General features: G+C 50.5%; 1 protein-coding gene across 2 annotated transcripts in view; it reads left to right on the top strand.

Annotated features, from left to right (window-relative positions):
• Positions 1-6,122: 6,122 nt before the first annotated feature.
• Positions 6,123-23,125, top strand: part of LOC140419724 (uncharacterized) — a 92,499-nt gene continuing 75,496 nt past the window's right edge. The window contains exons 1-2 of one of the 2 annotated variants that reach the window (XM_072503662.1): positions 6,123-6,397; positions 21,811-22,125. In XM_072503662.1, coding sequence (XP_072359763.1) covers positions 21,858-22,125 — 268 coding nt within the window. In that variant the 5' untranslated portion in view covers positions 6,123-6,397; positions 21,811-21,857. The remainder of the gene's footprint in view (positions 6,398-21,810; positions 22,126-23,125) is intronic. The other variant, XM_072503661.1, reaches the window with a different exon arrangement.

Below are 23,125 nucleotides of genomic sequence, written 5' to 3'. Positions count from 1 at the left end.
ACTGGAGTCGCCCACAGACCAGACTGGAGTCACTCACAGACCAGACTGGCGTCACCCACAGACCAGACTGGAGTCACCGACAGACCAGACTGGCGTCACTGACAGACCAGACTGGCGTCACCCACAGACCAGACTGGAGTCACCGACAGACCAGACTGGAGTCACCCACAGACCAGACTGGAGTCACCCCCAGACCAGGCTGGAGTCACCCACAGACCAGGCTGGAGTCACTGACAGACGAGACTGGAGTCACTGACAGACCAGACTGGAGTCACCAACAGACCTGACTGGAGTCACTGACAGACCAGACTGGAGTAACCCCCAGACCAGACTGGATTCAACCACAGACCAGACTGGAGTCACCGACAGACCAGACTGGAGTCACCCACAGACCAGACTGGAGTCACTGACAGACTAGACTGGAGTCACTGACAGACTAGACTGGAGTCACCCACAGACAAGACTGGAATCACCCACAGACCAGACTGGAGTCACCTAGAGACCAGACAGGAGACGCCGAGAGACCAGACTGTAGTCACCTACAGACCAGACTGGAGTCACCCCCAGACCAGACTGGAGTCACCTACAGACCAGACTGGAGTCACTGACAGACCAGACTGGAGTCACCCACAGACCAGACTGGAGTCACCCCCAGACCAGACTGGAGTCACCCCCAGACCAGACTGGAGTCACCTACAGACCAGACTGGAGTCACTGACAGACCAGACTGGAGTCACCCACAGACCAGACTGGAGTCACCCACAGACCAGACTGGAGTCACCCACAGACCAGACTGGAGTCACTGACTGACCAGACTGGAGTCACCCACAGACCAGACTGGAGTCACCCCCAGACCAGACAGGAGTCACCCCCAGACCAGACTGGAGTCACCTACAGACCAGACTGGAGTCACTGACAGACCAGACTGGAGTCACTGACAGACCAGACTGGAGTCACCCCCAGACCAGACTGGAGTCACCCCCAGACCAGACTGGAGTCACCTACAGACCAGACTGGAGTCACTGACAGACCAGACTGGAGTCACCCACAGACCAGACTGGAGTCACCTACAGACCAGACTGGAGTCACCCACAGTCCAGACTGGAGTCACCCACAGACCAGACTGGAGTCACCTACAGACCAGACTGGAGTCAGCCACAAACCAGACTGGAGTCACCGACAGACCAGACTGGAGTCACCGACAGACCAGACTGGAGTCACCGACAGACCAGACTGGAGTCACCGACAGACCAGACTGGAGTCACCGACAGACGAGACAGGAGTCACCCACAGACCAGACTGGAGTCACCGAGAGACCAGACTGGAGTCACTGACAGACCAGACTGGAGTCACCCACAGACCAGACTGGAGTCACTGACAGACCAGACTGGATTCTGCCACAGACCAGACTGGAGTCACCCACAGACCAGACTGGAGTTACCCACAGACCCGACTGGAGTCGCCCACAGACCTGACTGGAGTCACCCACAGACCAGACTGGAGTCACCCACAGACCTGACTGGAGTCACCCACAGACCTGACTGGAGTCACTGACAGACCAGACTGGAGTAACCCCCAGACTAGACTGGAGTCACCCACAGAACAGACTGGAGTCACCGACAGACCAGACTGGAGTCACCCACAGACCAGACTGGAGTCACTGACAGACTAGACTGCAGTCACTGACAGACTAGACTGAAGTCACCCACAGACAAGACTGGAATCACCCACAGACCCGACTGGAGTCACCCACAGACCCGACTGGAGTCACCCACAGACCAGACTGGAGTCACTGACAGACCAGACTGGAGTCACCCACAGACCTGACTGGAGTCACCCACAGACCAGACAGGAGTCACTGACAGACCAGACTGGAGTCACCCCCAGACCAGACTGGAGTCACCTACAGACCAGACTGGAGTCACTGACAGACCAGACTGGAGTCACCGACAGACCAGACTGGAGTCACCCCCAGACCAGACTGGAGTCACCTACAGACCAGACTGGAGTCACCGACAGACCAGACTGGAGTCACCCACAGACCAGACTGGAGTCACTGACAGACTAGACTGGAGTCACTGACAGACTAGACTGGAGTCACCCACAGACAAGACTGGAATCACCCACAGACCAGACTGGAGTCACCTAGAGACCAGACAGAGGACGCCGAGAGACCAGACTGGAGTCACCTACAGACCAGACTAGAGTCACCCACAGACCAGACTGGAGTCACCCCCAGTCCAGACTGGAGTCACCTACAGACCAGACTGGAGTCACTGACAGACCAGACTGGAGTCACCCACAGAACTGACTGGAGTCACCCACAGACCTGACTGGAGTCACTGACAGACCAGACTGGAGTCACCCACACACCAGACTGGAGTCACCTACAGACCAGACTGGAGTCACCCACAGACCAGACTGGAGTCACCCACAGACCAGACTGGAGTCACCTACAGACCAGACTGGAGTCAGCCACAGACCAGACTGGAGTCACCGACAGACCAGACTGGAGTCACTGACAGACCAGACTGGAGTCACTGACAGACGAGACAGGAGTCACCCACAGACCAGACTGGAGTCACCGAGAGACCAGACTGGAGTCACTGACAGACCAGACTGGAGTCACCCACAGACCAAACTGGAGTCACCTACAGACCAGAATGGAGTTACCCACAGACCCGACTGGAGTCGCCCACAGACCAGACTGGAGTCACCTACAGACCAGACTGGAGTCACCGACAGACCAGACTGGAGTCACTGACAGACGAGACAGGAGTCACCCACAGACCAGACTGGAGTCACCGAGAGACCAGACTGGTGTCGCCGACAGACCAGACTGGAGTTACCGACAGACCCGACTGGAGTCGCCCACAGACCAGACTGGAGTCACCCACAGACCAGACTGGAGTCACCTACAGACCAGACTGGAGTCACCTACAGACCAGACTGGAGTCACCCACAGACCAGACTGGAGTCGCCCACAGACCAGACTGGAGTCACCTACAGACCAGAATGGAGTCACCCACAGACCCGACTGGAGTCGCCCACAGACCAGACTGGAGTCACCCACAGACCAGACTGGAGTCACCTACAGACCAGACTGGAGTCACCTACAGACCAGACTGGAGTCACCCCCAGACCCGACTGGAGTCGCCCACAGACCAGACTGGAGTCAGCCACAGACCAGACTGGAGTCACCTACAGACCAGAATGGAGTCACCCACAGACCCGACTGGAGTCACTGACAGACCAGACTGGAGTCAGCCACAGACCAGACTGGAGTCACCTACAGACCAGACTGGAGTCACCTACAGACCAGAATGGAGTCACCCACAGACCAGACTAGAGTCATCCACAGACCAGACTGGAGTCACCCACAGACCAGACTGGAGTCACCCACAGACCAGACTGGAGTCACCCACAGACCCGACTGGAGTCGCCCACAGACCAGACTAGAGTCACTGACAGACCAGACTGGAGTCATCCACAGACCAGACTGGAGTCACCCACAGACCAGACTAGAGTCATCCACAGACCAGACTGGAGTCACCCACAGACCAGACTGGAGTCACCCACAGACCAGACTGGAGTCACCCACAGACCCGACTGGAGTCACCCACAGACCAGACTGGAGTCGCCCACAGACCAGACTGGAGTCACTGACAGACCAGACTGGAGTCACCGACAGACCAGACTGGAGACACTGACAGACCAGACTGGAGTCACCCACAGACCAGACTGGAGTCACCCACAGACCAGGCTGGAGTCACCCACAGACCCGACTGGAGTCACCCCCAGACCAGACTGGAGTCACCCACAGAACAGACTGGAGTCACCGACAGACCAGACTGGAGTCACCCACAGACCAGACTGGAGTCACTGACAGACTAGACTGGAGTCACTGACAGACTAGACTGGAGGCACCCACAGACAAGACTGGAATCACCCACAGACCAGACTGGAATCACCCACAGACCAGACTGGAGTCACCTAGAGACCAGACAGGAGACGCCGAGAGACCAGACTGGAGTCACCTACAGACCAGACTAGAGTCACCCACAGACCAGACTGGAGTCACCCCCAGACCAGACTGGAGTCACCTCCAGACCAGACTGGAGTCACTGACAGACCAGACTGGAGTCACCCACAGACCAGACTGGAGTCACTGACAGACCCGACTGGAGTCACCCACAGACCAGGCTGGAGTCACTGACAGACCAGACTGGAGTCACCCACAGACCAGACTGGAGTCACCTACAGACCAGACTGGAGTCACCCACAGACCAGACTGGAGTCACCCACAGACCAGACTGGAGTCACCTACAGACCAGACATGAGTCAGCCACAGACCAGACTCGAGTCACTGACAGACCAGACTGGAGTCACCGACAGACCAGACTGGAGTCACCGACAGACCAGACTGGAGTCACTGACAGACCAGACTGGAGTCACTGACAGACCAGACTGGAGTCACTGACAGACGAGACAGGAGTCACCCACAGACCAGACTGGAGTCACCGAGAGACCAGACTGGAGTCACTGACAGACCAGACTGTAGTCACCCACAGACCAGACTGGTCACTGACAGACCAGACTGGAGTCACCCGCAGACCAGACTGGAGTCACCCACAGACCAGACTGGAGTCACCCCCAGGCCAGACTGGAGTCACTGACAGACCAGACTGGAGTCACCTACAGACCAGAATGGAGTTACCCACAGACCCGACTGGAGTCACTGACAGACCAGACTGGAGTCACCCACAGACCAGACTGGAGTCACTGACAGACCAGACTGGAGTCACCCACAGACCCGACTGGAGTCGCCCACAGACCAGACTGGAGTCACCCACAGACCAGACCGGAGTCACTGACAGACCAGACTGGCCTCACCCACAGACCAGACTGGAGTCACCGACAGACCAGACTGGAGTCACCCACAGACCGGTTTGGAGTCACCCACAGACCAGACTGGAGTCACCCACAGACCAGGCTGGAGTCACCCACAGACCCGACTGGAGTCACCCGCAGACCCGACTGGAGTCACCCACAGACCAGACTGGAGTCACCTACAGACCAGACTGGAGTCACCCACAGACCCGACTGGAGTCACCCACAGACCAGACTGGAGTCACCCACAGACCAGCCTGGAGTCACTGACAGACGAGACAGGTTTTTCTTCCCAAGTTCAGGATTTGACCTGTTGGCTTTTGTGACCATCCAACAGCTTCATGGTCACTTTTACTGATCCCAGCTTTTCCCCGGATGTTGGAAGTGAAATTCCCAAATCCCAAAGCGGGGATAAACAAGGGATTCTCTGGATTATTAAACCCAGACCTTCAGATCACTGATCCAGAAACAGATCCACTGAAACACCACAGCCCAAACCATGGTGAGTGTGAATGAGAGAAGAGGATTGCTCCCTTGTAGCAGCGTCAGTGTGGCTTCAATGTGAAGTGACTGGACTCAGTGACAGTGAAAGGGGAGGAGGTTAATGTATGGCAGTGTATCACAGTGTCTATACGGGTGGCACAGTGAGAGAGATGGGGGATCCCTCCATTCAAAAACCTGCCACAGGAAAGTGATTGAAACTGGAGCCTTTGGGCGATATCACCACCTTTACCTCATGCCCCGTGGATATAAATCAGATCCTGATTAAATAATCTGGGTGTGTGAATAACTTTCTGTGAAGATATTATTTGAATTGTGAATGAACAGAGAGGAACAGCGAGTGGATGAAGAACAATGAAAACTCCGTGTGGATTCACTCAACTTCCTGAAAAGTCCTGAAAACCCCCGAGTTTGACACCTGGTGTGTGGGAGACACCCGGACACAGACTGAGGAGTTAATAAAGCTCCTGGACGCTTGTCTGGGACATTTTATTTGGGGCTGGATCTCATACCCGCGGTTTATGACCTGGGGTGAAGCACTGTGATATGGAGCCACAGCGATAGAGAGCTTGACACAAACTCCCCCACCACAAATGACCGTGTGTATCAGAGTCTGTGTCCATGGATTCCACATTCATGTTTCCCAGAGTGGAATATCTGAACACCGACCCGGATTGTTGGAGGGAAATGTCGATTTCTGGGAAAATAAAGGACAAAAATGAGGTGATTCTGATTGTCGGTATTGTGCAGGAGCTGGTGTCTGCAGACAGGAAAACTGCAAAAATACTTCATTTATTCATACATTTGGAAAAGGGTTAGGATGGAATTCCAGATCAAAATACAGGAAACTGCTGCTCCAGGTTAAAACCCGGTTTATATTTACATTACCCTGAGATTATTACATATCGTGGACAAGTTCAGTGATTGTATGGGGTGAATGAGCAGACGGAGCACAGTGACTATCTTGACTACTGGGGGAGTGGAACCTTCGTGGAAGTGACTTCAGGTAAGTCAAACTTCTCAATTCCTTCCTTACCGAATATTTATTTTCTGTAATTTGTGTTATTAGTGAATTTAAGAATTCAAGTGCAATGTATGATTCACCTGAAATCAGTGAGATATTTGGAACAGTGCGATATTTAGATGATTCTATCTGAGAGAGGTGGATTTCTGTAGAGTCGAGAATAGGAATCTGATAAACTGGATTTACTCTCAAAGGTTAAGATTTAACTCCACAGAATTGATTCCCAGAATCTAATAAAGATTCAGGATCTGTTTAATATGTTCTGCTTGATTCAGATGATAGTTTTCAGGACACTTTATGTTGGGGCAGGTTTGGTGATTTTGGATTTCAGGAATTTTGCAGGCGTGTTAGGATTTTGTGAAAATCTGAAGAAAACGCATCATCCAATTGTGCTGTGATTGAACAGATAGTGTCACCGTTTAAAGTTTTATTTATTTCAGTTCTAACATTGCAGGAACAGTTTTTGGGTGTAAACGGGATACGTTCCATGTTTCACTTGACAGTTTAGTGATCCCGGTGGGAAAATGGTTCACACAGTGTGAGAATCCGGACGGACAGGCAACAGACGGCAGGTGGAATAAGATTGTGTATTATTGAGGCAGGATTTCATTAGCACTTTGACAATAACTGTTTAATTCTCTGTGATGCCGGAGCTCTCGATGGTGTTTAAATCATCTCTCGCCTCTGAGATCTCAGCTCAAACTGAACCCACACTCGAGGGTTGGGAACTGGAAGGGTTTCTGTGTGGTTGAATATTTTCCTGGGCATGACAGTAATGGATCTGTTCATTGTTAATTTACCGGTGCAGACTCGATGGGCCGAATGGTCTCCTTCTGCACTGTAAATTCTATGAACTCTCTATGATTTTTATGTTCGCTGTTTCAATGTTTATAATTTTTACATTCACAGATTGGACTGTGAAATTCATACAAATATATTAACTGAATAATTAAATGTCACCATGAGAGTGAGTCCAATAGGAGGGAATAAGATGTTTGCAGTGTGAGTGTAACAAGGTTTATTATTCAGGCTGATCGCTGCTTTTAACGGAGGCAAATTTAAGTTGGGTGTGTGGGAAATGAGATGATCCTTTTTCAGGTTCAGGTTTCTGGTCTATTCGAGGTAGAGTTTCAGTGACTTCTCCAAACCTGCCGGGTTAGGGGAGAGAGGGATTTGTGAAGGGAATTCGCTAAATATTTCTGGGAACAGTGAAATTCCCCCAGGTTCTATCGATAATTACTTTTCTGCATTGAATTGGTTTATTGCAACAATATCATTAATTAAATTAACAGAAAAGGACAATGATAATTACAATATGTTGCCCAGAGGAACTTTACCCAGATTCATTTTGGAAAAAGCACACAGCAAACTTTCATTGTACCGCGTCTCAGCACCTGGATTCCACGGTGCAGAAATACATCTCGGCTGGTGGCACAACATGGGTGGTATCATGTCGGCTGCCCGTCATACCCAGCACCTGATATTTAATTCAATTCACAGCTATGGAAGGGAATAACAGGCGCTGTGGACAAAGAGCAGGCCACCCGATCACCGCCCAATTTGTGCCACTGCCCGAGATGAACGTCGAGCCTGGAGTGTTTGATTCTAACACGGACTGTGCGATGGGAACATCACTGGGCACAAACACTGAGTGAGGGGTTTATTGAACTGGAATAAAATACCTCAGTCTATGCGGTCCCAATTCACCTTCCTCCTCAGCAGAAAGACTGAAAAGTGGACAAACATTTCCCGTGCCCAGTTGATTTTCAACATGATTTTTGCAGTGGTTATTGTTCACCATGTTGTCTGAATTTAGTTCCTTGGTTCCATATCCTTCATTCCTTCATTTCAACTCATCTGTTAATCTTTTTTAACGCCGTCTTTCCTTCTCCCTTTTTTTCCCTCTTTCCTTTGTTCTCATTTTTCTTACTTGGTCTTTCTCTCTCTCTCTCTCTCTCTGTGAATGGGTCAGTGTCAGTCTCTCTCTCTCTGTGAATGGGTCAGTGTCAGTCTCCCTCTCTGAGTGGGTCAGTCTCTCTCTCTCTCTGTGAATGGGTCAGTCTCTCTCTCTCTCTGTGAATGGGTCAGTCTCTCTCTCTCTGTGAATGGGTCAGTGTCAGTCTCTCTCTCTCTCTGTGAATGGGTCAGTGTCAGTCTCTCTCTCTCTCTGTGAATGGGTCAGTCTCTCGCTCTCTCTCTCTGTGAATGGGTCAGTGTCAGTCTCTCTCTGAGTGGGTCAGTCTCTCGCTCTCTCTCTGTGTGAATGGGTCAGTGTCAGTCTCTCTCTCTGAGTGGGTCAGTCTCTCTCTCTCTGAGTGGGTCAGTCTCTCTCTCGCTCTGTGAATGGGTCAGTGTCAGTCTCTCTCTCTCTGTAAATGGGTCAGTATCAGTCTCTCTCTCTCTGTGAATGGGTCAGTGTCAGTCTCTCTCTGTGAATGGGTCAGTGTCAGTCTCTCTCTCTGAGTGGGTCAGTCTCTCTCTCTCTCTCTGAGTGGGTCAGTGTCAGTCTCTCTCTCTGTGTGAATGGGTCAGTCTCTCTCGCTCTCTCTCTGTGAATGGGTCAGTGTCAGTCTCTCTCTCTGTGTGAATGGGTCATTCTCTCTCTCTCTCTGTGAATGGGTCAGTCTCTCTCTCTCTCTCTCTCTCTGTGAATGGGTCAATATCAGTCTCTCTCTCTGTAAATGGGTCAGTGTCAGTCTCTCTCTCTCTGTAAATGGGTCAGTCTCTCTCTCTCTGTAAATGGGTCAGTGTCAGTCTCTCTCTCTCTGTAAATGGGTCAGTCTCTCTCTCTCTCTGTGAATGGGTCAGTCTCTCTCTCTCTCTCTCTCTGTGAATGGGTCAGTGTCAGTCTCGCTCTCTCTGTAAATGGGTCAGTATCAGTCTCTCTCTCTCTGTGAATGGGTCAGTGTCAGTCTCTCGCTCTCTCTGTCTGTGAATGGGTCGGTGTCAGTCTCTCTCTCTGAGTGGGTCAGTCTCTCTCTCACTCTCTGTGAATGGGTCAGTGTCAGTCTCTCTCTCTCTGTGAATGGGCCAGTGTCAGTCGCTCTCTCTGAGTGGGTCAGCCCTCGCTCTCTCTCTGTGTGAATGGGTCAGTGTCAGTCTCTCTCTCTGAGTGGGTCAGTCTCTCTCTCTCTGTGAATGGGTCAGTGTCAGTCTCTCGCTCTCTCTGTCTGTGAATGGGTCGGTGTCAGTCTCTCTCTCTGAGTGGGTCAGTCTCTCTCTCACTCTCTGTGAATGGGTCAGTGTCAGTCTCTCTCTCTCTGTGAATGGGCCAGTGTCAGTCGCTCTCTCTGAGTGGGTCAGCCCTCGCTCTCTCTCTGTGTGAATGGGTCAGTGTCAGTCTCTCTCTCTGAGTGGGTCAGTCTCTCTCTCTCTGTGAATGGGTCAGTGTCAGTCTCTCTCTCTCTGTGAATGGGTCAGTGTCAGTCTCTCTCTCTGTGAAGGGGTCAGTGTCAGTCTCTCTCTCTGTGAATGGGTCAGTCTCTCGCTCTCTCTCTGTGAATGGGTCAGTGTCAGTCTCTCTCACTCTCTCTCTCTGTGAATGGGTCAGTGTCAGTCGCTCTCTCTCTGTGAATGGGCCAGTGTCAGTCTCTCTCTCTCTCTCTCGTGAATGGGTCAGTGTCAGTCTCTCTCTTTCTGTGAATGGGTCAGTGTCAGTCTCTCTCTCTGTGAATGGGTCTGTCTCTCTCTCTCTCTCTCTGTGAATGGGTCAGTGTCAGTCTCTCTCTCTGAGTGGGTCAGTCTCTCTCTCTCTCTCTGAGTGGGTCAGTCTCTCTCGCTCTCTCTCGTGAATGGGTCAGTGTCAGTCTCTCTCTTTCTGTGAATGGGTCAGTGTCAGTCTCTCTCTCTGTGAATGGGTCTGTCTCTCTCTCTCTCTCTCTGTGAATGGGTCAGTGTCAGTCTCTCTCTCTGAGTGGGTCAGTCTCTCTCTCTCTCTCTGAGTGGGTCAGTCTCTCTCGCTCTCTCTCTGTGAATGGGTCAGTGTCAGTCTCTCTCTCTGTGTGAATGGGTCAGTCTCTCTCTCTCTCTGTGAATGGGTCTGTCTCTCTCTCTCTCTCTCTGTGAATGGGTCAATATCAGTCTCTCTCTCTGTAAATGGGTCAGTGTCAGTCTCTCTCTCTCTGTAAATGGGTCAGTCTCTCTCTCTCTGTAAATGGGTCAGTGTCAGTCTCTCTCTCTCTGTAAATGGGTCAGTCTCTCTCTCTCTCTGTGAATGGGTCAGTCTCTCTCTCTCTCTCTCTCTGTGAATGGGTCAGTGTCAGTCTCTCTCTCTGAGTGGGTCAGTCTCTCTCTCTCTCTCTCTGAGTGGGTCAGTCTCTCTCGCTCTCTCTCTGTGAATGGGTCAGTGTCAGTCTCTCTCTCTCTGTAAATGGGTCAGTCTCTCTCTCTCTCTGTGAATGGGTCAGTCTCTCTCTCTCTCTCTCTGTGAATGGGTCAGTGTCAGTCTCTCTCTCTGAGTGGGTCAGTCTCTCTCTCTCTCTCTGAGTGGGTCAGTCTCTCTCGCTCTCTCTCTGTGAATGGGTCAGTGTCAGTCTCTCTCTCTCTGTGAATGGGTCAGTGTCAGTCGCTCTCTCTGAGTGGGTCAGTCTCTCTCTCTCTGTGAATGGGTCAGTGTCAGTCTCTCTCTCTCTGTGAATGGGTCAGTGTCAGTCTCTCTCTCTCTGTGAAGGGGTCAGTGTCAGTCTCTCTCTCTGTGAATGGGTCAGTCTCTCGCTCTCTCTCTGTGAATGGGTCAGTGTCAGTCTCTCTCACTCTCTCTCTCTGTGAATGGGTCAGTGTCAGTCGCTCTCTCTCTGTGAATGGGTCAGTGTCAGTCTCTCTCTCTGAGTGGGTCAGTCTCTCGCTCTCTCTCTCTCTCTGTGAATGGGTCAGTGTCAGTCTCTCTCTCTCTGTAAATGGGTCAGTCTCTCTCTCTCTCTCTCTGTGAATGGGTCAGTGTCAGTCTCTCTCTCTCTCTCTGAGTGGGTCAGTCTCTCTCTCTCTCTCTCTCTCTCTCTCTCTGTGAGTGTGTCAGTCTCTCTCTCGCTCTCTGAATGGGTCAGTCTCTCTCTCTCTCTCTCTCTCTCTCTCTCTGTGAGTGTGTCAGTCTATCTCTCTCTCTCTCTGTGAATGGGTCAGTGTCAGTCTCTCTCTCTCTCTCTGAGTGGGTCAGTCTCTCTCTCTCTCTCTCTCTCTCTGTGAGTGTGTCAGTCTCTCTCTCGCTCTCTGAATGGGTCAGTCTCTCGCTCTCTCTCTCTCTCTGTGAATGGGTCAGTGTCAGTCTCTCTCTCTCTGTAAATGGGTCAGTCTCTCTCTCTCTCTGTGAATGGGTCAGTCTCTCTCTCTCTCTCTCTGTGAATGGGTCAGTGTCAGTCTCTCTCTCTCTCTCTGAGTGGGTCAGTCTCTCTCTCTCTCTCTCTCTCTCTGTGAGTGTGTCAGTCTCTCTCTCTCTCTCTGAGTGGGTCAGTCTCTCTCTCTCTCTCTCTCTCTCTCTCTCTGTGAGTGTGTCAGTCTCTCTCTCGCTCTCTGAATGGGTCAGTCTCTCTCTCTCTCTCTCTCTGTGAATGGGTCAGTGTCAGTCTCTCGCTCTCTCTCTCTGTGAATGGGCCAGTGTCAGTCTCTCGCTCTCTCTCTCTGTGAATGGGTCAGTGTCAGTCTCTCTCTCTGTGAATGGGTCAGTGTCAGTCTCTCTCTCTGAGTGGGTCAGTCTCTCTCTCTCTCTGTGAATGGGCCAGTGTCAGTCTCTCTCTCTGAGTGGGTCAGTCTCTCTCTCTCTCTGTGAATGGGTCAGTGTCAGTCTCACTCTCGAGTGGGTCAGTCTCTCTCACTCTCTGTGAATGGGTCAGTGTCAGTCTTTCTCTCTCTGTGAATGGGTCAGTGTCAGTCTCTCTCTCTCTCTCTGTGAATGGGTCAGTGTCAGTCTCTCTATCTGTGAATGGGTCAGTGTCAGTCTCTCTCTCTCTCTCTCTGTGAATGGGTCAGTCTCTCTCTCTCTCTCTGTGTGACTGGGTCAGTGTCAGTCTCTCTCTGTGTGAATGGGTCGTGTCAGTCTCTCTCTCTGTGTGAATGGGTCAGTGTCAGTCTCTCTCTCTGAGTGGGTCAGTCTCTCTCTCTCTCTCACTCTCTGTGAATGGGTCAGTGTCAGTCTCTCTCTCTCTCTCTCTCTGTGAATGGGTCAGTGTCAGTCTCTCTCTCTGTGAATGGGTCAGTGTCAGTCTCTCTCTCCCTCTCTGAGTGGGCCAGTCTCTCTCTCTCTCACTCTGTGAATGGGTCAGTGTCAGTCTCTCTCTCTGTGAACGGGTCAGTGTCAGTCTCTCTCTCTCTCTCTCTCTCTGTGACTGGGTCAGTGTCAGTCTCTCTCTCTCTCTCTCTCTCTGTGAATGGGTCAGTGTCAGTCTCTCTCTCTGTGAACGGGTCAGTGTCAGTCTCTCTCTCTCTCTCTCTCTCTGTGACTGGGTCAGTGTCAGTCTCTCTCTCTCTGTAAATGGGTCAGTGTCAGTCTCTCTCTCTCTCTCTCTCTCTGTGAATGGGTCAGCGTCAGTCTCTCTCTCTGAGTGGGTCAGTCTCTCTCTCTCTCTCACTCTCTGTGAATGGGTCAGTGTCAGTCTCTCTCTCTCTGTGAATGGGTCAGTGTCAGTCGCTCTCTCTGAGTGGGTCAGTCTCTCTCTCTCTCTCACTCTCTGTGAATGGGTCAGTGTCAGTCTCTCTCTCTCTGTAAATGGGTCAGTGTCAGTCTCTCTCTCTCTCTCTCTCTCTGTGAATGGGTCAGCGTCAGTCTCTCTCTCTGAGTGGGTCAGTCTCTCTCTCTCTCTCACTCTCTGTGAATGGGTCAGTGTCAGTCTCTCTCTCTCTGTGAATGGGTCAGTGTCAGTCGCTCTCTCTGAGTGGGTCAGTCTCTCTCTCTCTCTCACTCTCTGTGAATGGGTCAGTGTCAGTCTCTCTCTCTCTGTGAACGGGTCAGTGTCAGTCTCTCTCTCTCTCTCTCTCTCTGTGACTGGGTCAGTGTCAGTCTCTCTCTCTCTGTAAATGGGTCAGTGTCAGTCTCTCTCTCTCTCTCTCTCTCTGTGAATGGGTCAGCGTCAGTCTCTCTCTCTGAGTGGGTCAGTCTCTCTCTCTCTCTCACTCTCTGTGAGTGGGTCAGTCTCTCTCTCTCGCTCTTTGTCTCTCCCGCTGCTCCACAAGACGAAGAATACAGTCCTCACATCTATAAATTGAGATAAAGCTTGAGCAGTTCTGGAAAGATGTTGAAAGGATCAGTTCATTGTGAGCAGTGAATAGGATGTTGGTGCTGTGCTGCCCTGTACTGTGTGAGGCCAATTCCAGTCCAATGCTCGAGCCTCAGTCTGCATTGGGCAGATATTTAAAATACCCCGGGATTAATCGTTTCGGGTTGAATGGGGTTTAAATGGTTTCTTCGGGGTGGGGGGGAAAAGAGATTTTTAAATTTCTGAGTGACATTGAGAGGATACAAGGGGAGAAATATAGTGTGCTGGACTGAGAATTGGTTAACAGACAGGAAGCAGAGTGGGAATAATCGGATCATTCCCGTACTGGCCTCACCGAACAGGTGCCGGAATGTGGCAACTAGGGGCTTTTTGCAGTAACTTCATTGAAGCCTACTTGTGACAAGAAGTGATTATTATTATTCTCCGGATAGCAGGCTCTGATTGGTGGGGTAACGCAGGGATCTGTGCTGGGGTCACTGCTTTTCACAAACTACATCAATGATTTGGGTGTGGGGTGGGGACAAAGTGTCATTTTCCACATTTGCCGATGACACCAAACTGGGGGGAACATAAGTTGTGAGGAGGATGGAAGGAGCTTCCAGAGGACAGGGACAGGCTGAGTGAGTGGCTGCAACGTGGCAGTTGTGAATAAGGAGGAAGTTAGTCACTTTGGTAGGAAAAGCAGAAAGGCAGATGGAAGAGGTTGGGACGTTCAGGTGCCCAAAGGGACCTGGATGTCCTTGTTCATGAGTCACTAAAGGTTAGCATGCAGGGGCAGCAAGCAATGAGGAGGGTAAATGGTATGTTGGCCTTCATAGTGAGGGCATTTGAGTACAAGAGTAAGGATGTTTTGATGCAGTTGTCGAGAGCCTGGTGAGATTTCACCTGAACACTGTGTACAGTTTGGTCTCCTTATCTAAGGAGGGATATACTTCCCAGAGAAGGAGTGAAAACGTGGAGCAGACTAATCCCTGGAATGGTGGGATTGTTTTATGAGGTGAGATTGAGGAGACCGGGTCTGTATTCCAGCGGATTTTGAGGAATGACAGGCTGGGAAAAACACGTGGCTGGGAGGCCGGAGAATCCCGCCCATGATGTTTCCCCCAACCGGTGAGACTAAAACAAGGGAACATCATTTCAGGGAAAGACTGGGATAAGGGGGGATTTCTTCACTCAGAGTGGGGTGAAGCTTTGGAAATTTCGACCCCAGAAGGTTGCGGAAGCTCTTTGAAAAAGTTCAAACAGAAATTGATAGATTTCTGGAGACCAATGACATGGATTATCATAGAATGTACAGTGCAGAAGGAGGCCATTCGGCCCATTGAGTCTGCACCAGCTCCTGGAAAGAGCACCCTACCCAAGCCCACACCTCCACCCTTTCCCCATAACCCAGTAACCCCATTCAACCAACATTAAGGGCAATTTTGGACACGATGGGCAATTTAGCATGGCCAATCCACCTAACCCGCACATCTTTGGACTGTGGGAGGAAACCGGAGCACCGGAAGGAAACCCACGCACACACGGGGAGAACGTGCAAACTCCGCAAAGACAGTGACCCAGCCGGGAATCGAACCTGGGACCCTGGAGCTGTAAAGCAATTGTGCTAACCACTATGCTGCCATGAAGGAAATGTCGATAATCCGGGAAAGTGGCATTGAGGTAGATGGTCAACAATGATCTAATTGAATGGTGGAGCACGCTCGATGGAATAAATGGCCTGCTTTTGTTCCTAAGGGGGAAAATTAAAAGCAGGATTATTTCACACATCACAGACCAATCAACCTGAGGGCACTGGGGGGGAATCTTTCGAACATTATCCATGTAAGACGTGTTGAAGCATCATTGAAGCAGTAATTCCTGTATTCTGGAATATGCTGCCTGAAATGGTGGAAGGAGCAGATTCCATGGGGACATTCAGAAAGGGAATTGGAGAGATAACGAATGGAACATCTGAATATACCTTTCCTTCCTGCTTTCTCTCCATTGAAAAGAGAGTTCTTCCCCCTCCTTCAACAGGATACATGAAAACCACTGCCAAAGAGGGCAGCAATCAATCACTTTAGAAGGAATTGGATGCCCATTTGAGGGAAATACATTCACAGGGATAGAGTGGGGAGCTGGGGCAGATTGGATTGTTCTGCAGAGGGCTGGCATGGGCTTGATGGGCTGAATGATCTCTTTCTGTGATGCCAAGAATCTTGAACTCTCAAACATTTCAGAAAACTTGGAAAAGAGCAATGGAGTGAGATTAATAGGTTAGTTCATGAGAAGAGAAAGCACGGGGAAAATAGGTTGAATAATCTTCTTCAGAGCTGTATCACTGATGGCGATGTAATTAGCTTTACGCAGGATGGTAAATCGGCAGCTAGTTCCACAATCTATCAGAGTTAATTTTCCATCAGTTTGGAAAGCTCCCTCTACACTGTCCCCATCAAACACTCCCAGGACAGGGACAGCACGGGGTTAGATTCAGAGTAAAGCTCCCTCTACACTGTCTCCATCAAACACTCCCAGGACAGGTACAGCACGGGGTTAGATACAGAGTAAAGCTCCCTCTACACTGTCCCCATCAAACACTCCCAGGACAGGAACAGCACGGGGTTAGATACAGAGTAAAGCTCCCTCTGCACTGTCCTCATCAAACACTTCCAGGACAGGTACAGCATGGGGTTAGATACAGAGTAAAGCTCCCTCTACACTGTCCACATCAAACACTCCCAGGACAGGTACAGCACGGGGTTAGATACAGAGTAACGCTCCCTCTACACTGTCCCCATCAAACACTCCCAGGACATGGACAGCACGGGGTGAGATACAGAGTAAAGCTCCCTCTGCACTGTCCTCATCAAACACTCCCAGGACAGGTACAGCACGGGGTTAGATACAGAGTAAAGCTCCCTCTCCACTGTCCTCATCAAACACTCCCAGGACAGGGACAGCACGGGGTTAGATACAGAGTAAAGCTCCCTCTGCACTGTCCTCATCAAACACTCCCAGGACAGGTACAGCACGGGGTTAGATACAGAGCAAAGCTCCCTCTACACTGTCCCCATCAAACACTCCCAGGACAGGTACAGCGCGGGGTTAGATACAGAGTGAAGCTCCCTCTCCACTGTCCCCATCAAACACTCCCAGGACAGGTACAGCACGGGGTTAGATACAGAGTAAAGCTCCCTCTACACTGTCCCCATCAAACACTCCCAGGACAGGTACAGCACGGGGTTAGATACAGAGTAAAGCTCCCTCTACACTGTCCCCATCAAACACTCCCAGGACAGGTACAGCACGGGGTTAGATACAGAATAAAGCTCCCTCTACACTGTCCCCATCAAACACTCCCAGGACAGGTACAGCACGGGGTTAGATACAGAATAAAGCCCCCTCTACACTGTCCCCATCAAACACTCCCAGGACAGGAACAGCACGGGGTTAGATAGGTCCGGATTTTGCTTCTGCACAGAATTGCTTCAGATTTCTGTTATTTTATCGGGCTTTACTTTTCAAATGAAATGCTAACTTTTCGCTCTGCTGCCGAGGAGTTGCTGTGTGAATTCCAAGTCACACTTTTCTCCCCAGATGGGTGAGCTTTCAAACCTGCCTTTGTTATATTAACTGACATTGATGGTCATGAATTAAAAGTGATTGTGAAAGGAAGAAGCTGCACTGAGGACCTGTCATGTGCTCGGGCTGTCCCTGGGCACTTTACACCATGTTAAGCACAATGGAAGTGACGTCTCTGTAACAGAGGAAATGTTTATGCCAGTTTATGCAGAGCAGGATCCCATAAACAACAACAGGATACTGAACAGATAATCTGTTTTCAGTGATGTTGGTTGAAGGATAAACACTGGCCATGACTACAAAGGGTAACTTCAATGTCTCATCGGAAAGGCAGCAACTCCACCAGTGCAGCACTCCCTCAGTCATACACGAGGTGTCAGCCTCGACTGAGTAATCAGAAAGGCAGCATCTCCACCAGTGCAGCACTCCCTCAGTAATACACTCGGTGTCAGCCTAGACTGAGTAATCAGAAAGGCAGCATCTCCACCAGTGCAGCACTCCCTCAGTAATACACTCGGTGTCAGCCTAGACTGAGTAATCGGAAAGGCAGCACCTCCACCAGTGCAGCACTCCCTCAGTCATACACGAGGTGTCAGCCTAGACTGAGTAATCGGAAAGGCAGCACCTCCACCAGTGCAGCACTCCCTCAGTAATACACTCGGTGTCAGCCTAGACTGAGTAATCGGAAAGGCAGCACCTCCACCAGTGCAGCACTCCCTCAGTAATACACTCGGTGTCAGCCTAGACTGAGTAATCGGAAAGGCAGCAACTCCACCAGTGCAGCACTCCCTCAGTAATACACTCGGTGTCAGCCTAGACTGAGTAATCGGAAAGACAGCACCTCCCCCAGTGCAGCACTCCCTCAGTAATACACTCGGTGTCAGCCTAGACTGAGTAATCGGAAAGGCAGCACCTCCACCAGTGCAGCACTCCCTCAGTAATACACACGGTGTCAGCCTAGACTGAGTAATCGGAAAGGCAGCACCTCCACCAGTGCAGCACTCCCTCAGTAATACACTCGGTGTCAGCCTAGACTGAGTAATCAGAAAGGCAGCACCTCCACCAGTGCAGCACTCCCTCAGTAATACACTCGGTGTCAGCCTAGACTGAGTAATCGGAAAGGCAGCAACTCCACCAGTGCAGCACTCCCTCAGTAATACACTTGGTGTCAGCCTAGACTGAGTAATCGGAAAGGCAGCACCTCCACCAGTGCAGCACTCCCTCAGTAATACACTCGGTGTCAGCCTAGACTGAGTAATCAGAAAGGCAGCACCTCCACCAGTGCAGCACTCCCTCAGTAATACACGAGGTGTCAGCCTAGACTGAGTAATCGGAAAGGCAGCAACTCCACCAGTGCAGCACTCCCTGAGTAATACACTCGGTGTCAGCCTAGACTGAGTAATCGGAAAGAAGGGATAAGAAAGAGACAATTTCTCTGTCCTGCCCTCAGTTCTAACTCCCTGTGAATCAGGCGCATTAACTGACTTGAGCCAAATTTCCTGTCAAACCATCAAAATGGATAACGATGAAAAGGAGGTTTAACAATGCAGCTGTCTAATATTGACTGTTTTGTACATCACCTCCGTTGCTATTTACAAGTTTTCTGTCTTCTATTTGAGAAGAAGATTTGAACATTTATTTTTCTTCAGGTGGTGTGGGCATCACTGTCAAGGACAGCATTTGTTGTCCGTCCCGAATTGTATATCTCTCCTCCTTGAACAAACCTTCATGTAAAGTAAATGTTCAATTTTTTGCTATTCCTTTGACTGCGATTGTTGGATTTCCACTTGTGCTTTTAGTGGTAAATCTGCTCATCTGAAGACAGTCTGCCTGCCGTGTAGGACTCTGACACTGGAGTCATACTGTGCTGGACGTTACAGTCCATTGGGTGTAACACTGGAGTCATACTGTGCTGGACGTTACAGTCCATTGGGTGTAACACTGGTCTCACACCATGCTGGACATTACAGTCCATTGGGTGTAACACTGGTCTCACACTGTGCTGGAGATTACAATCCATTGGGTGTAACACTGGTCTCACACTGTGCTGGACGTTACAGTCCATTGGGTGTAACACTGGTCTCACACCGTGCTGGACGTTACAGTCCATTGGGTGTAACACTGGTCTCACACCGTGCTGGACGTTACAGTCCATTGGGTGAAACACTGGTGTCACACCGTGCTGGATATTTGGGCAGCACGGTAGCATTGTGGATAGCACAATTGCTTCACAGCTCCAGGGCACAATTGCTTCACAGCTCCAGGGTCCCAGGTTCGATTCCCGGCTTGGGGCACTGTCTGTGCAGAGTCTGCACGTTCTTCCCGTGTGTGCGAGGCTTTCCTCCGGGTGCTCCAGTTTCCTCCCACAGTCCAAAAGATGTGCAGGTTAGGTGGATTGGCCATGATAAATTGCCCTTAGTGTCCCAAATTGCCCTTAGTGTTGGGTGGTGTTACTGGGTTATGGGGATAGAGTGGTAGTGTGGGCTTGGGTAGGGTGCTCTTTCCAAGAGCCGGTGCAGACTCGATGGGCCGAATATCCTCCTTCTGCACTGTAAATTCTATGAAATTTATGAAATTACAGTCCATTGGGTGTCACACTGATCTCACACCTTGCTGGATATTACAGTCCATTGGGTGTAACACTGGTTTCACACTGTGCTGGACATTACAGTCCATTGGGTACAACACTGGTTTCACACCTTGTTGTAGATTACAGTCCATTGGGTGTAACACTGATCTCACACCTTGCTGGACATTACAGTCCATTTGGTGTAACACTGGTCTCACACCTTGCTGGAGATTACAGTCCATTGGGGTTAACACTGGTCTCACACCGTGCTGGAGATTACAGTCCATTGGGTGAAACACTGGTCTCACACCTTGCTGGAGATCACAGTCCATTGGGTGAAACACTGGTCTCACACCTTGCTGGAGATTACAGTCCATTGAGTGTAACACTGGTCTCACACCGTGCTGGACATTACAGTCCATTGGGTGTAACACTGGTTTCACACCTTGTTGTAGATTACAGTCCATTGGGTGTAACACTGGTCTCACACCGTGCTGGAGATTACATTCCATTGCGTGAAGCACTGGTCTCATATCGTGCTGGACATTACAGTCCATTGAGTGTAACACTGGTCTCACACCGTGCTGGACATTACAGTCCATTGGGTGAAATACTGGTCTCACACTGTGCTGGACATTACAGTCCATTGGGTGTAACACTGGTCTCACACCGTGCTGGACATTACAGTCCATTGGGTGTAACACTGGTCCCACACCTTGCTGGATATTACAGTCCAGTGGGTGTAACACTGGTCTCACACCTTGCTGGACATTACAGTTCATTGGGTGAAATACTGGTCTCACACCGTGCTGGACATTACAGTCCATTGGGTGAAACAGTGGTCTCACACCGTGCTGGACATTACAGTCCATTGGGTGAAACACTGGTCTCACACCGTGCTGGACATTACAGTCCATTGGGTGTAACACTGGTCTCACACCATGCTGGACATTACAGTCCAGTGGGTGTAACACTGGTCTCACACCTTGCTGGACATTACAGTTCATTGGGTGAAATACTGGTCTCACACCGTGCTGGACATTACAGTCCATTGGGTGAAACACTGGTCTCACACCGTGCTGGACATTACAGTCCATTGGGTGTAACACTGGTCTCACACCATGCTGGACATTACAGTCCAGTGGGTGTAACACTGGTCTCACACCTTGCTGGACATTACAGTTCATTGGGTGAAATACTGGTCTCACACCGTGCTGGACATTACAGTCCATTGGGTGAAACACTGGTCTCACACCGTGCTGGACATTACAGTCCATTGGGTGTAACACTGGTCTCACACCATGCTGGACATTACAGTCCAGTGGGTGTAACACTGGTCTCACACCTTGCTGGACATTACAGTTCATTGGGTGAAACACTGGTCTCACACCGTGCTGGACATTACAGTCCATTGGGTGAAATACTGGTCTCACACCTTGCTGGAGATTACAGTTCATTGAAGCCACTGAGATTAATGTTGAGATGGGTGTAAGACTGACGTCTCACACAGTCCATCAGAGTCACTGCCCAGTGAGTCAGTTTAAAGTTACCCAGTGCTGACCTCTGCACTGCCCTCCTTTTTCCACCTTGAATTGTAATTGGTTTTGGAAAGAGCTGGTTTCAGACATTAAAGAAGCTCTTCAGTTGCACCCAACACTCTGAGTGAAACGTGTAAGATCCTGAGGGGACTCGACACTCAAAGGATGTTTCCCCTTCTTGGCGAGACTAGAACTAGGGACACATTTAAAAATAAGGAGTCTCTCATTGAGGATGGAAATGAGGACAAATTCTTTCTCCCAGTCATTGGTCTTTAGAATAGTGGAATTCACTGCAGGGGCGGCAGGGACATTGAATATTTTCAAGGCTGACTTGGAGATTCTTGATGAACAAGGGAGTCAAAGATCTTAGGGAGTAGACAGGAGAGTAAAGTGAGGCCACAAACAGATAGCTCTGATCAAACGACAGAGCAAGCTCGAAGGTGCGACTGGCCTACTCCTGCTACATGTTGTTTGTATTTATTTACTGTGCTTATCAGTGTGTGATTGTTTACATTTCAGTTGCCCAGGCTGCCCCATCGGTCTACATCTCCAACCCTTCTTGTGACATGAATGCGAACCAAGATGAGATCAGCCTCGTCTGCCTGGTCAAGGGCTTTCAACCCAAGAGCATCACTCAGACCTGGTCCAGTAACAACAGGGTCATTACGACTGGAATCAAGAAGTTTCCCGCAGTCCAGGGAAAAGATATGAACTACACGATGAGCAGTGTGCTCCAAGTCCCTGCGTCGGATTGGAATGCCAATAGTGTCTACCACTGCAAAGCGGGCTACAAGTCAGACGAAATGGTGGAAGCTAAAATCAGAAAACCTAAAGGTGAGTACAAGATATTATTTCCCATTTAAAACTGCATTGGTGTATGAATCACAAAAGGTTAGTCTGCAGGTACAGAGGGATCTGGGTGTCCCAGTACATGGATCAGGGAAAGGTTAGTCTGCGGTACAGAGGGATCTGGGTGTCCCGGGACATGAATCAGGCAAAGGTTAGTCTGCAGGTACAGAGGGACCTGGGTGTCCTGGGACATGAATCAGGGAAAGGTTAGTCTGCAGCACAGAGGGATCTGGGTGTCCCGGGACATGAATCAGGGAAAGTTAGTCTGCGGTACAGAGGGATCTGGGTGGCCCGGGACATGAATCAGGGAACGTTAGTCTGCAGCACAGAGGGATCTGGGTGTCCAGGGACATGAATCAGGGAAAGGTTAGTCTGCGGTACAGAGGGATCTGGGTGGCCCGGGACATGAATCAGGGAACATTAGTCTGCAGCACTAGGGATCTGGGTGTCCCGGGACATGAATCAGGGAAAGGTTAGTCTGCAGGTACAGAGGGATCTGGGTGTCCCGGGACATGAATCAGGGAAAGGTTAGTCTGCGGTACAGAGGGATCTGGGTGGCCCGGGACATGAATCAGGGAACGTTAGTCTGCAGCACAGAGGGATCTGGGTGTCCAGGGACATGAATCAGGGAAAGGTTAGTCTGCGGTACAGAGGGATCTGCGTGGCCCGGGACATGAATCAGGGAACATTAGTCTGCAGCACTAGGGATCTGGGTGTCCCGGGACATGAATCAGGGAAAGGTTAGTCTGCAGGTACAGAGGGATCTGGGTGTCCCGGGACATGAATCAGGGAAAGTTAGTCTGCAGGTACAGAGGGATCTGGGTGTCCCGGTACATGAATCAGGGAAAGGTTAGTCTGCGGTACAGAGGGGTCTGGGTGTCCTGGGACATGAATCAGGGAAAGGTTAGTCTGCAGGTACAGAGGGATCTGGGTGTCCCAGGACATGAATCAGGGAAAGGTTAGTCTGCAGGTACAGAGGGATCTG

Source organism: Scyliorhinus torazame, chromosome 5, assembly GCF_047496885.1.
Source record: "Scyliorhinus torazame isolate Kashiwa2021f chromosome 5, sScyTor2.1, whole genome shotgun sequence".
Lineage (NCBI taxonomy): Eukaryota > Metazoa > Chordata > Chondrichthyes > Carcharhiniformes > Scyliorhinidae > Scyliorhinus > Scyliorhinus torazame.
The sequence above is the reverse complement of the archived record's forward strand: the minus strand, read 5'-3'. Positions and strand labels throughout refer to the sequence as shown.